At 38.1% G+C, this 15,040-nt stretch overlaps 1 protein-coding gene across 5 annotated transcripts in view; it reads right to left on the minus strand.

The window, feature by feature from the left end:
* TBC1D14 (TBC1 domain family member 14) overlaps positions 1 to 15,040 on the minus strand; it is a 133,482-nt gene that overhangs the window by 34,401 nt on the left and 84,041 nt on the right. The window contains exon 1 of one of the 5 annotated variants that reach the window (XM_056555078.1): positions 3,072 to 3,423. The exons of the other annotated variants lie outside the window; for them this stretch is intronic. Coding sequence (XP_056411053.1) covers positions 3,072 to 3,176 — 105 coding nt within the window. The 5' untranslated portion in view covers positions 3,177 to 3,423. Of the gene's footprint in view, positions 1 to 3,071; positions 3,424 to 15,040 lie in introns of those variants that run through there. 5 annotated transcript variants of the gene reach the window in all.

Genomic DNA, 15,040 nt, shown 5'->3' on the forward strand with positions numbered 1-15,040 from the left:
CTCTGAGAAATGAAAGTAGCGATCTGATTGGTTGCTATGGGCAACTCGGCAACTTTTCATCTGCACAGGTTTTGATAAATCTCCCCCTAAGTGTGGGAAGATTCAACGTTTAACTTGAGGTCCAATTCAATTCGAGACACATTGTTAGCCCTTAATCGGAGCAGAGGATTCCCTCAATAGATATTTACAGCATTGTGCATGGTTACACCATAGCTGACCCAGCAATAAGCTGTATCCGTATGTCCCCTCCTGAACCTCAGAGCCCGTAAACAGGATATGTTGGTGTCACTACCTATTTAACTTTAACTTGGTTACAGTAAATACAGGGGGGGAAAATACAAGCGGACAAAAAAAAATTAAAAAAACAACAAAAAAAACTAACAAAACAAAAAAACAAATAAAAACAATAAATAAAATACAATAAACAAACTAAAAAAAAAATTATTGATTTTTATTTAATTATTTATAAAAAAAATTAAATTTCATTTTAAAAAAATGGTGGGGCTGGGTTGGGGTAGTTATCTGGCATGCGGCTGCTAAATTGCGTACGGCGTGTTTTTATTTTTGCCCATTGACCTGTGCTAAAGTTATCAAATTTTGCACAATGTCCATGTTTTTTCTCTGCGCTGGCTTGGTCTTTTTCTTGCTGTACGCTTGCAGGGGGTGTTGGTTTGTAGATGCGCCGAATTCGTCATTTGCGCAAAAATTATTGTTGTACAAATGTACTTCTGTAACCCGCTGGAGTATGAATGTGTGTGTTAACTGTCCCGTTTTTCTTGTGCTATCCAGCCCAAATTTTTTTTAAGTGATTTGCCCCATGAGGAATTTTTCGCAAAGAAAAAATAAACGTATTCGCGCTGCAGGCTTTGCGTCTTGCTTACGATAAATCTAACACAAAATGTTGAGGCTCTCCTTGTATTATTAAAACTGCATGTTGTCCACAGTCCTGGTAAATTTGGCGCACACAGGCTTATGGAGGTGTAGAAGTTTCTCTTTGTATAGTATTGGTTAGGGTTTCACATCCATTGAATGTCCGGGCATGCTGGGAGTTGTAGTTCTGTAACAGTTAGAGGCTTTGGGAAACGCTGGGTTAGATGGTCATAACAGCTGCACATAGTGTAAAAGTCTCCAGGTGAATGTAGGGACTAGTGTAGGAACAGTTATCATGTACTGCAGTGTTTTCCAAACAGTGTGTCTCCAGCTGTTGCAAAACTACAACTCTCAGCATGCCGGGACAGCCGAAGACATGCTGGGTGTTGTAGTTTTGCAACAGCTGGAGACACACTGTTTGGAATACACTGGTGTACTGTGTGACAAACTAAATCTTTTGGCATGCAACTACTTGACACTAATATAAACCCACTGGACACTAAGGGTGCTGCCGTCCCTCTAGGCACCAGGGGCAGCCGTCCTACTGGGCCATTACTACAATCGCTCCAGTGCACTAAGGAATCATACAGTACAATTATTACCTCCATCATTGTATTAATAGTCCCCTTAATTAGTGTTTCGCAACCAGTGTGCCTCCAGCTGTTGCAAAACTAAAACTCCCAGCATGCCATAACAGCCTATCGCTGTCTGGGCATGCTGGGAGTTGTAGTTTTGCACAGCTGGAGGTACACTGGTTGCAAAACACTGCAAAATTATTAGGTTACCACTAGACGTCAGTGGCATGACATTTACAGAAGGGTTAAAAAATTGCTAAAACAAGACATAGGTGGCAGGAATATAAGTGTTTACTCTTAAAGGGGTACTCCGGTGGAAAACTTTTTTTTTTTTTTTTTTTTTATCAAAGTTAAACAGATTTGTATCTGACTTCTATTAAAAAAATCTTTACCCTTCCAGTACTTTTTAGCAGTTGTATACTACAGAAGAAATTCTTTTCTTTTTGAATTTCTTTTTTGTCTTGTCCACAGTGCTCTCTGCTGACACGTGAGGCCCGTATCAGGAACTGTCCAGGGCAGGAGAAAATCCCCATTGCTGCTCTGGACAGTTCCTGACACGGACAGAGGTGTCAGCAGAGAGCACTGTGGACAAGACAAAAAAGAAATTCAAGAAGAAAAGAATTTCCTCTGTAGCATACAGCTGCCAATAAGTACTGGAAGGGTAAAGATTTTTTTAATAGAAGTAATTTACAAGTCTGTTTAACTTTCTGGCACCAGTTGATTTTTAACAAAAAAAAAGTTTTCCACCGGAGTACCCCTTTAATCCTATAGATCAGTGGTCCCCAAACTGTGGCCCTCCAGATGTTGCAAAACTACAATTCCCAGCATGCCTGGACAGCCGTTGGCTGTCCAGGCATGCTGGGAGTTGTAGTTTTGCAACATCTGGAGGGCCACAGTTTGGGGACTACTGCTATAGATCATCCCATAACTTTCTGGCACCAGTTGATTTAATTTTTATAATATATATATATATATATATATATATATATATATATATATATATATATATATATATATATATATATATATAAATGTTAAATGTATCTATCTATATCTATCTATCTCTATATCTATCTATCTATCTATCTCTATATCTATCTATCTCTATATCTATCTATATCTCTATCTATCTCTATCTCTATCTATCTCTATCTCTATCTATCTCTATCTATCTCTATCTAATATATATTTATTTTTTTTCTACCGGAGTACCCCTTTAAGGACATTCTGGGTCACTATGTCTACCGAAACAGTCAACTTCCATGTCTCCTAGGCATCAAGCACCACACAGGTCGGACAATAAACCAAAGGAACACAACACCATCAACATCTTTCCGCTTTCACAGCTCCATTAATAATACAGGAGGGTCCACCGTACGTAATGCCCACAACTTAATCCTGTAATAGATCCTAAAAAGTACAAAAAATGCACTACACAGATCTATCGGTCATTGGCGACCTTACATATAGCAGTCAATGACAAAGAAAGAATATAACAATATTGGGGATTTAACATTGTTCTAAATAAACTGCAAACACAAGTTTATATAAGAATTTCGCAAACGTGAACATAAAGAAAAAGGCATAATATTCTGCATCGATACCCTACAAGGTCACAGGGCATACCAGGCGATCCTCCACCGGCGGTGCAGTATCCATAATGTCCCACTGGAAACGCAGCACCTTGGAAGTAAGCGAGAGACATAGTGATGCTGCACATTTAGTCACCATGAACGCTGCAGTCCCTCAGAGACCCAGAACCTGCTGCCCCATCCCGACTGGCATCACGACAAGAGAGCGGCTGCAGCAGAACCATCCCAGTAATCCCATAAGAGGGGAGACGGGAGCAGAGAGCACCGCACAGCATGCCAGGCTGCCCTCAGAGGCCCATCACGTGCATCCCTGCTGTCAGCTGCTTTCTTCTAAGGAGCACACACCAGGGCTGGGAGATGGGTGAACAGTCTGCATCAGCCATCTTAATCAACTGCAGATGCAATGCATCCAATCAACTCGCTCCGGCCTCTGCTCACATGCCTGCGTACAGGATACCGTATACACAATGATGGCTCACGTCTCCAGGGAACGCATGTTATCTGACAGATGGGAATCCCCTCCCCAGGATGAGAGAACACACAAAGCAGAGCCTGAGCGTAAAATACACCTCCCTATCCTGATGCTGCATCTATTCATGTCTCTACCTACTGGTTGTGGATCTGCAAGTACCAGCATGGGCTAGAAGGAATAAATCCTATGAAGACTAATGTAATCTGTAAACCTAAATAAAAATAACAAATTATAATATTTATATACATTTATGTAATATGTGCAAATAAGCATACATAATATATTACTTTATTAATAGTATGAATATTTTTATATTAATAAATTAAAATTATTCTAATACATACAATGCAATAAGTTACTATTTTATATACATTCTGATTGAAGATATATATATATATTATATTCTATTCTAATATTCTATATATATATATATATATATATATATATATTATATTCTAATATATATATATATATATATATATATATATATATATATATATATATATATATATATAATATATTCTAATATATATATATATATATATATATATATAATATATTCTAATATATATATATATATATATATATATCACAGAAAAGAAAACGTCCGGCACTCGAGAGGATGCAGATAAAACTTGTCAATGGCTTTATTCACACGCTTAGGCAGGACACAATCTGACGCGTTTCGCACCCTCAGGTGCTTAATCGTAGATAGACATACATTCAATAATGCAGGTTAAAATACACATGAGTTTGGTCACATGACCACATGGATCTTAATTAAAAACAGTTGGTTACAAAACATGGCATTGGGAATCATGATCACATTTAATCGTTCAAAGAGAGTTCACACCAGGATGCAATCAATGCGGCTTTCACATTTTAAGTAAAATTTCAAACTTGAATGGTCCAAAGACTAATCTACCAATACTACCGATATTCATATTTATTTGGGGGTGCATATTTAACCGTAATAAGCAATTTAGACTTTATCTACACATCAAAAAATCCGAGATATTTTTATATATAAATCGATAACCGCATGGTGTATATCACACCATGTGGACAACCCCCTATATAATTTGCGACAATTCAAAATTTATCGTATGTACCGATATTCATATTGGTTTAGAGGTACATATTTACCGAAATAGGCACTTTGAATTATATGTAAACATCAAAATCCGAGATATTTATATATATAAATCAATAACCGCATGATATGCATCACGTCGTGTGAACATCCCCCTATAATTTGCAACAATTCAAAATTTATTATATATGCACAGGAAACGAAGAATGAATATTAAACCGGGGACTAGGCTTACATGATTAAGGATAAATTGTGTACGTCCACTATATTTACTTATTCCATTTATGCACACGTTAACATTAAATCCAATCTTTTATTTAATCCTTGCGGGAATCTTGTTCCCAAGAGGAACATCCAATGTGCCTCTCTATTGTATAGTTTCTTTCTAAGATCGCCTCCCCTAGGTCCTAAGGTGACTTTTTCTACTCCCAATACTCGTAAATGGGTAGTGTCTCCTGAATGGGACTCTCTAAAGTGACGTGATAGCATGGACATGTTTGCCAGACTACTTTTAGCATCCGTAATATGTTTCCTAAACCTCACTTTTAATGAATTCCCCGAGCATCCTACATATTGCAAATTACACGCAATGCATGTGGCTACATATATGATGGATTTAGTATTACAATTGATGTATTGATGTATATTGTATGTTCTATTTGTTGTGCAAGACGTTACAGTATTTGTATTCACCATATGTGTACATGTGATACATCTGGTATGACCACATTTGCGGTTACCTATATTCCTCAACCAGTCCCGATCCTTTACACTTTCCTTTTGGCTAATAAATAGACTCGGTGAGACCCTGGTTCCAATAGTGGGGCCTCTCCTGGACACAATAGAAATACCTTCTGATAATAAGTCTCTTAATATTGGGTCTGTTTCTAATACCGGGATATATCTATTTATTATTTTCTTAATTTGTCCAAATTGTGTACTGTATGAGGTCACGAAAAATGGTGATCTATCTTTACTCGAATTTACATTTTCATTTGTATTTTTGGCCGATATATCTCCTACCTTATGTGAGTCCCTTCTATTCTGATGCCTGCTAGAATAGGATACTAGTTCCTTACGTCCCCGTCCTTCTATTCTTATTTCTGCTTTTTTTAATATTTTTTCACTATAACCCCTCTGTTCCAATCTAGTATGGAGTTCCTCTGCTGCAATTTTAAAGTGAAACTCAATGAACAGGTGTCTCGGAATAATGCTTATGACAATTTAAATAAAAATGAACGTATAGCATTGAAGGAATTATCTGAGAATAAATCTATCGTAACTCGTAATGCTGATAAAGGTGGAAATATTGTTCTGGATTCAGGGTTATACAAACAACTTAATGAGGATATGTTATTAGACACATCTACTTACTGTAAATTAAGAAATGACCCTACTAAAATGTACCAAATGGAACTTAAGAAAATATTGGAAGAGGGTGTAGCACTGGGGGCAATCAACAAAAAACTGGAAGAATATCTATTTGTAGAGAATCCAGTTACTCCAGTGTTCCACTCACTCCCCAAGGTACATAAAGGTGTATTTCCACCGCCCCTTCGGCCAATAGTTGCTGGCATTGGGTCGCTGGGTGAACGCCTTGGAGAATGGGTGGATCACCATCTCCAACCCCTGACTAAAATCACCCCCACATTCACACAAGACACTAAGCATGTGATCAATATCTTAGAAAAAATCGTGTGGGATGAGCAGTTGTCATGGGCAACGTGTGATGTTATAGGCTTATATCCATGTATTCCCTGGTCTAAAGGCCTCGAGGCCCTGTCCATTCATATGGAAAAGTTCAGCACATACTCCCCTGGTCTGCGGGAATTCATCACCATCGCCACGGAGTTTTTGCTCAAACACAATTACTTCGTGTTCGATGGTGGTTTCTACCTGCAGACCAGGGGAGCATCAATGGGTGCCAAATATTCCCCGTCCTTTGCAAATATCTACATGTTTCACTGGGAGCAACTTTTTATTTTCAGTGACAAAAACCCATATTATGATAACATACACTGGATCAGTCGCTACATAGACGATTTATTGATTATTTGGAGGGGTACAGAGACACTATTTTCGGAATTTGTCAAGTATATTGGAAATAACAATCTAAATTTGGGGTTCACCTCACATTTCGATAAAAATACAATTAATTTTTTGGACATTTCGTTGATTAGTGGGAGTGATGGCATAGAAATTCGCCCCTATAGAAAAGATACAGCCTCTAACTCCATTCTGTTAGCCTCTTCCTGCCATCCACGACATGTCCTGGATAATATTCCCTATGGCGAATTATGCAGAATAAAACGTAATTGCTCTAGTGAGATACAATTTAAAATTGCAGCAGAGGAACTCCATACTAGATTGGAACAGAGGGGTTATAGTGAAAAAATATTAAAAAAAGCAGAAATAAGAATAGAAGGACGGGGACGTAAGGAACTAGTATCCTATTCTAGCAGGCATCAGAATAGAAGGGACTCACATAAGGTAGGAGATATATCGGCCAAAAATACAAATGAAAATGTAAATTCGAGTAAAGATAGATCACCATTTTTCGTGACCTCATACAGTACACAATTTGGACAAATTAAGAAAATAATAAATAGATATATCCCGGTATTAGAAACAGACCCAATATTAAGAGACTTATTATCAGAAGGTATTTCTATTGTGTCCAGGAGAGGCCCCACTATTGGAACCAGGGTCTCACCGAGTCTATTTATTAGCCAAAAGGAAAGTGTAAAGGATCGGGACTGGTTGAGGAATATAGGTAACCGCAAATGTGGTCATACCAGATGTATCACATGTACACATATGGTGAATACAAATACTGTAACGTCTTGCACAACAAATAGAACATACAATATACATCAATACATCAATTGTAATACTAAATCCATCATATATGTAGCCACATGCACTGCGTGTAACTTGCAATATGTAGGATGCTCGGGGAATTCATTAAAAGTGAGGTTCAGGAAACATATTACGGATGCTAAAAGTAGTTTGACAAACATGTCCATGCTATCACGTCACTTTAGAGAGTCCCATTCAGGAGACACTACCCATTTACGAGTATTGGGAGTAGAAAAAGTCACCTTAGGACCTAGGGGAGGCGATCTCAGAAAGAAACTATACAATAGAGAGGCACATTGGATGTTCCTCTTGGGAACAAGATTCCCGCAAGGATTAAATAAAAGATTGGATTTAATGTTAACGTGTGCATAAATGGAATAAGTAAATATAGTGGACGTACACAATTTATCCTTAATCATGTAAGCCTAGTCCCCGGTTTAATATTCATTCTTCGTTTCCTGTGCATATATAATAAATTTTGAATTGTTGCAAATTATAGGGGGATGTTCACACGACGTGATGCATATCATGCGGTTATTGATTTATATATATAAATATCTCGGATTTTGATGTTTACATATAATTCAAAGTGCCTATTTCGGTAAATATGTACCTCTAAACCAATATGAATATCGGTACATACGATAAATTTTGAATTGTCGCAAATTATATAGGGGGTTGTCCACATGGTGTGATATACACCATGCGGTTATCGATTTATATATAAAAATATCTCGGATTTTTTGATGTGTAGATAAAGTCTAAATTGCTTATTACGGTTAAATATGCACCCCCAAATAAATATGAATATCGGTAGTATTGGTAGATTAGTCTTTGGACCATTCAAGTTTGAAATTTTACTTAAAATGTGAAAGCCGCATTGATTGCATCCTGGTGTGAACTCTCTTTGAACGATTAAATGTGATCATGATTCCCAATGCCATGTTTTGTAACCAACTGTTTTTAATTAAGATCCATGTGGTCATGTGACCAAACTCATGTGTATTTTAACCTGCATTATTGAATGTATGTCTATCTACGATTAAGCACCTGAGGGTGCGAAACGCGTCAGATTGTGTCCTGCCTAAGCGTGTGAATAAAGCCATTGACAAGTTTTATCTGCATCCTCTCGAGTGCCGGACGTTTTCTTTTCTGTGAGAGTTCTACTAAGCCGGGAGCGGTACCGGTGTCCGCAGCACGAGATAGTGCAGCAAACGCGAGAGTGGTGAGCAGCCTGACCCTATCTGCATATATATATATATATATATATATATATATATATATATATATATATATATAATATATTCTAATATATATATATATATATATATATATATATATATATATATATATATATAATATATTCTAATATATATATATATATATATAATATATTCTAATATATATAATATATTCTAATATATATAATATATAATATATATATATATATAATATATTCTAATATATATATATATATAATATATATATATATAATATATTCTAATATATATATATAATATATATATATAATATATATATATATAATATATATATATATAATATATATATATAATATATATATATATATAATATATATATATATATATATATTTATTATATACACATACACACACACACACACACAGTGATCCCTCAACTTACAATGGTCTTTTCTGGACCATCCTAAGTTGAAACCAGACTCAACATACAATGTACGGACAGTCCAGATCTGCGAAATGTGTCAATTGCCGGAAGAACTGACCAATCAGAATGGGCATTCACTGGTAAAACACCTGTATTACTGAAGTGTATGCACTGACTGATGTCTGGTAGCGCCCCCTTCAGTACAGGGAGGTATTACATGTTCTGTACACTTTACCTGTGCCAGGGTTAGCTGCTCCTTTGGACACCAGGTGAGGGCGACTCCATGTTACTTTTTTAGGACACTGTGTACTGTACAGGACCCCGAAGAAGCTCCTGTCCTCTACATAGATCAGTGTTTCCCAAGCATGGAGTACCCAGCTGTTGCAAAACTACAACTTCCAGCATGCCCGGACAGCCAAAGGCTGTCCGGGCATGCTGGGAGTTGTAGTTTTGCAACAGCTGGAGGCTCCATGCTTGGGAAACGCTGACATAGACAGTGATTACAGCTCCCAGCAGATCTTTCTTACTTTTATATGTAAGGATTTTCTTTGTCTATATTAGTTATCTACTTATTTCTCTTTCATTTTCACTTTTTCCTATTTTTGGATGACATTTTGGTGCCTTTAGAACCAATTACCAGGTTTCCATATAGTTCTGGTCTCAACATACAATGGTTTCAACATACAAAGGTTGTCCGTCCCAGAACCAATTAATATTGTAACTTGAGGGACTACTGTATATATAAATATATATTATAAAAACAAAAAGGAAAGACTTAAACGAGCAAAAAAATTAAAATAAAAACACAACCTGCATGACTGAGCAGTGGAAAAATATTGTCAAATCAGATGAATCTGGATTTCTGTTGCACCAAACTAAAGGGAGGGTCAGAATGAGCTCATGAACCATTCCAGTCAGGCATGATGAACTCTTCAGGCTGCTGGAGAAGGTGTAATGGTGTGGGGAGTGTTTTCTAGGCACACCCTGGGTCCTCTGATACCTGTGGATGGGCGTTTGGGCAGTAGAGCTAATGAAAGCAGCATTGTGACAACCAAGTTCAGCCCTTTATCCTATGGCAGAAGGACACTATAGGCCGGACAATACACCATCTTATAGAATTATTATTATTTTTTAAATCAACTTTTACCAGAAAGGTAAACAGATTTGTAAATTACTTAAATGAAATAATTATTAAATTAAATAAAAAAAATCTTTATTCTTCCAGTACTTCTTAGCAGCTGTATGCTACAGAGGAAATTTTTTTCAAAATTTCTTTTTTTGTCTTGTCCACAGTGCTCTCTGCTGACACCTGATGCCCATATCAGGAACTGTCCAGAGCAGGAGAAAATCCCCATAGCAAACCTATGCTGCTCTGGACAGTTCCTGATATGGGCATCAGGTGTCAGCAGAGAGCACTGTGGACAAGACAAAAAAGAAATTCAAAAAGAAAAGAATTTCCTCTGTAACATACAGCTGCTATTAAGTACTGGAAGGATAAATATATATATTTTTTTTTAATAGAAGTAAATTTACAAATCTGTTTAACTTTCTGGCCCCAGTTGATTTTTAACAAAAAAAGTTTTCCACCGGGGTACCCCTTTAATCCTATAGATCAGTGGTCCCCAAACTGTGGCCCTCCAGATGTTGCTAAACTACAATTCCCAGCATGCCTGGACAGCCAACGGCTGTCCAGGCATGCTGGGAGTTGTAGTTTTGCAACATCTGGAGGGTCACAGTTTGGGGACTACTGCTATAGATCATCCCTGGGTTGAGGCACAACAGGCTGTGTACAGCAGGTCAGTACCTCTAATTTGTATGGAGCCATCTTTCCATTATTTTTGCTGAATAATTTTATCACCAAAGTGGAATGTATATCATAATGAATTGATGTGGTTCTGAAGGTCAAAAAAAAGGTACAACGCCCTACTAGATAGGGGTCTCCGAAAGAGTTGCCACCCATTATGTACATTTATACGTCTGTCTGTCTGACCATAAAGGTTCTACTCCTGAGAATCCACAGCAGAGTTTCTGCAATGAACACACAAGCAGGGAAGGGAACAAATCCACATCATAGAATGTTCCAGAGATGTTGGTTGCATCTACCCAACCTTTATGTCCCCTTACCAACCAGAGTTTTTGCATTACTATTCTCAGAAATAGACTTTTGCCATCAGACCCTGATAATTCCTGGAAATTTCAGATGAAAGAATTTTCTTGGAAACTAAAATCAGGGGTATTCCAGGCAAAAACTTTATTTTATATATCAACTGGCTCCGGAAAGTTAAACAGATTTGTAAATTACTTCTATTAAAAAAAAATCTTAATCCTTCCAATAGTTATTAGCTTCTGAAGTTGAGTTGCTGTTTTCTGTCTAACTGCTTTCTGATGACTCACGTCTCGGGAGCTGTCCAGCTCCTATGGGGATATTCTCCCATCATGCACAGCTCCCGAGACGTGACATCATCATTGACCAGTTAGACAGAAAACAGCAACTCAACTTCAGAAGCTGTCTAACTGCTCAATGATGATGTCACGTCCCGGGAGCTGTGCATGATGGGAGAATATCCCCATAGGAGCTGGACAGCTCCCGAGACGTGAGTCATCAGAAAGCAGTTAGACAGAAAACAGCAACTCAACTTCAGAAGCTAATAACTATTGGAAGGATTAAGATTTTTTAATAGAAGTAATTTACAAATCTGTTTAACTTTCCGGAGCCAGTTGATATATATATAAAAAAAAGTTTTTGCCTGGATAAATGTACACATATGTCATGAAAGATGAAGACACAGTCATACCAGTGTTCATAAAACAGAACAGTCACTCCTGCCTTCTTCATCTCTTGTTTAACCAGGCCGGCAACTTCTACAGATCTATTTTTGTGTCTCCTGTATAAGGGTGCGTTCACACGGCCGTCTGTCCCCGTTTTTTTAATCCCCATTTCCGTTTCGGGTTTGCAGGCTGTAAACGGATTAAAAACGGTTTGAAAAAAAAAATTAAAAATAAAAACCCAGTCATGTCAATGGGATTGTTTTTTTACAATCCGTTTACATCCGCTTGTACCAGTGTGCACTAATTTCAGGGTTTTTTTGACGGCAGAAAAAACGGCACATGCGGTATTTTTTCTTCCGTCAATAAAAAAAAACTGAAGAAAAAAACGAATACAGTAAAGTTAACATTGAAGTCTATGGAAAACGGATGAGCCTTTAATGTCATCCATTTGAATCTGTTTTTTTTTTCAATCCATGTTTACTTCTGAGCATGCCCAGAATAAAAAAAAAAAAAAAATTAAAAAAAAAAAATTGGGGGTTTATTAACTGAAAAATAACTGATCCAAACAGATAACATCTATTGGCATCAGTTATTGCCCTTTTTTTTTTTTTTTTTTTTTTAAGTCAGTCTAGACGTGGACGAGTCTAGACGGCTGTGTGAACGCAGCCCAAGATGCCTTCAGCTCCTTGCTAATGTTTCTGTTGCTGATTCAAATGTTGTCTGCCCATTAAATTATTAAAGGGGTACTCCACCCTTAGACATCTTATCCCCTATCCAAAGGATAGGGGATAAGATGTCTGATCGCAAGGGTCCCTCCGCTGAAGTCCCCGCGATCTCTGTGCAGCATCCAGTGCTCATTTGGAACGCTGGGTGCAGGCGGCGGGGGGTAGTTATGTACAGACGTCATGCCCCCTCCCATAGACTTGCATTGAGGGGGCGTGACCGTGACATCACGACCCCACTGCCTGCTGCAAGCGTTCTGAACAAAATGTTTCGAACGCTGGGGAACCCCTTTAACACACTAAATAGGTAATGTGCTGTGCATTGGAATTGCAAAGGCAAACATGACTAGTCACCTGACTGGAGCCAAGACACCGTGCAAAACCTGCTTATATGCACGATGATGCAACTGGAATAGAGAAGTCGTAACAGAATGCAGTATGTACGATTACATGCACGACCCAGGTATAACATCTCGATAAGAGGGATTCACTCAAATCCCTATGGTATTACAATAGATGCTAAAAAACATTCTTTAGTTCATTTCTAGAGATGAGCGAACTTACAGTAAATTCGATTCGTCACAAACTTCTCGGCTCAGCAGTTGATGACTTTTCCTGCCTAAATTAGTTCAGCCTTCAGGTGCTCCGGTGGGCTGGAAAAGGTGGATACATTCCTAGGAAAGAGTCTCCTAGGACTGTATCCACCTTTTCCAGCCCACGGGAGCACCTGAAAGCTGAACTAATTTATGCAGGAAAAGTCATCAACTGCCGAGTTGAGAAGTTCGTGACGAATCGAATTTACTGTAAGTTCGCTCATTTCTAGTAAAGACTCTAAATGTATATGGGGTATAATGGCTTTTAGTTTTAAGTTATAGTTTAAGTTATAATTTAAGTTTTATTTAAGTTTGATGATGGCATGAAATCTGTCCTGGTAGTGAAAGGGTTAATATACACGCCATCCACCTACGGTAGTTGTAGACTCCTGAAGGGTATATTTACTTTGCTGACCATATAGCTCATATGGAAGTTAAACAGTACAACAGAATCAACAAACCATGTATATTTAGTTATGTCAAGAACAACAAAGTGGGGATCACGGGAGTGACTTCTATGATCAATGCGCCTGTCCTTTAGGGCCGCTATGCAGGTGAATTAAAGGGGTATTCCAGGCAAAAACTTTTTTTTTTTTTTTTTTTTTTTATATATATCAACTGACTCCGGAAAGTTAAACAGATTTGTAAATTACTTCTATTAAAAAAATCTTAATCCTTCCAATAGTTATTAGGTTCTGAAGTTGAGTTGCTGTTTTCTGTCTAACTGCTCAATGATGACTCACGTCCCGGGAGCTGTGCAGCTCCTATGGGGATATTCTCCCATCATGCACAGCTCCCGGGACGTGACATCATCATTGAGCAGTTAGACAGAAAACTTCAGAAGCTAATAACTATTGGAAGGATTAAGATTTTTGAATAGAAGTAATTTACAAATCTGTTTAACTTTCCGGAGCCAGTTGATATATATATAAAACAAAGTTTTTGCCTGGAATACCCCTTTAAACTTTCATGCTACAATAAGTCTTTAGGTTGTGACGTAGGGTAATGATGAAAAAGAACAATAGATCCTTGAACACCTTCAGGCTTACAAGATGAGGATTCACCTGCACAACCACATTTACACACTAGGGGGGAGATTTATGAAAACCTGTGCAGAGGAAGAGTGGTGCAGTTGCCCATAGCAACCAATCAGATTGCTTCTTTCATTTTCCACAGGCCTCTTTAGAGGCCTGTGGAAAATGAAAGAAGCAATCGGATTGGTTGCTATGGGCAACTACACCACCTCTTCCTCTGCACAGGTTTTCATAAATCTCCCCCTAGATCCACAAAAACAATATCAGTATTCAACGACGGACGGCACCTCCAACCAGAGAAGGCTCCAACCATCTAAAATGGCTACAGATTAATTAGTACCCAGCGCCTTTTAAACCGAGTAAAGACACCCCGCTTTCAAAATACCCTATTAGGGAAGTCTGAGATACGAGAAGAGGTCCTGTATTCAGCACCCTTATCTCTTACACACTCTTTGTGGTCATTTCTTGCTTTGGCAAACTCTAGAGCAGTGGTCTCCAACCTGCGGAACCCCAGATGTTGCAAAACTACAACTCCCAGCATGCCCGGACAGCCAACGGCTGTCCGGGCATGCTGGGAGTTGTAGTTTTGCAACATCTGGAGGTCCGCAGGTTGGAGACCACTGCTCTAGAGGATCTGACATCTTGGCATTTCACACTGAAAGCCCATTGATTTTAATAAGAACGGTGTAATACTTAATTTCACCTGTGGTGATGCTCTAGAGCAACCGAGAGAATTGCTGCTGGTGATGTAAAATCTCAAACCTTGGTAAAATCATCAACCCAGTCACTTCCATGGAAATCTGATAAGCAGTTCAAC

This window comes from Hyla sarda, chromosome 1 (genome assembly GCF_029499605.1).
Source record: "Hyla sarda isolate aHylSar1 chromosome 1, aHylSar1.hap1, whole genome shotgun sequence".
Classification (NCBI taxonomy): Eukaryota; Metazoa; Chordata; class Amphibia; order Anura; family Hylidae; genus Hyla; species Hyla sarda.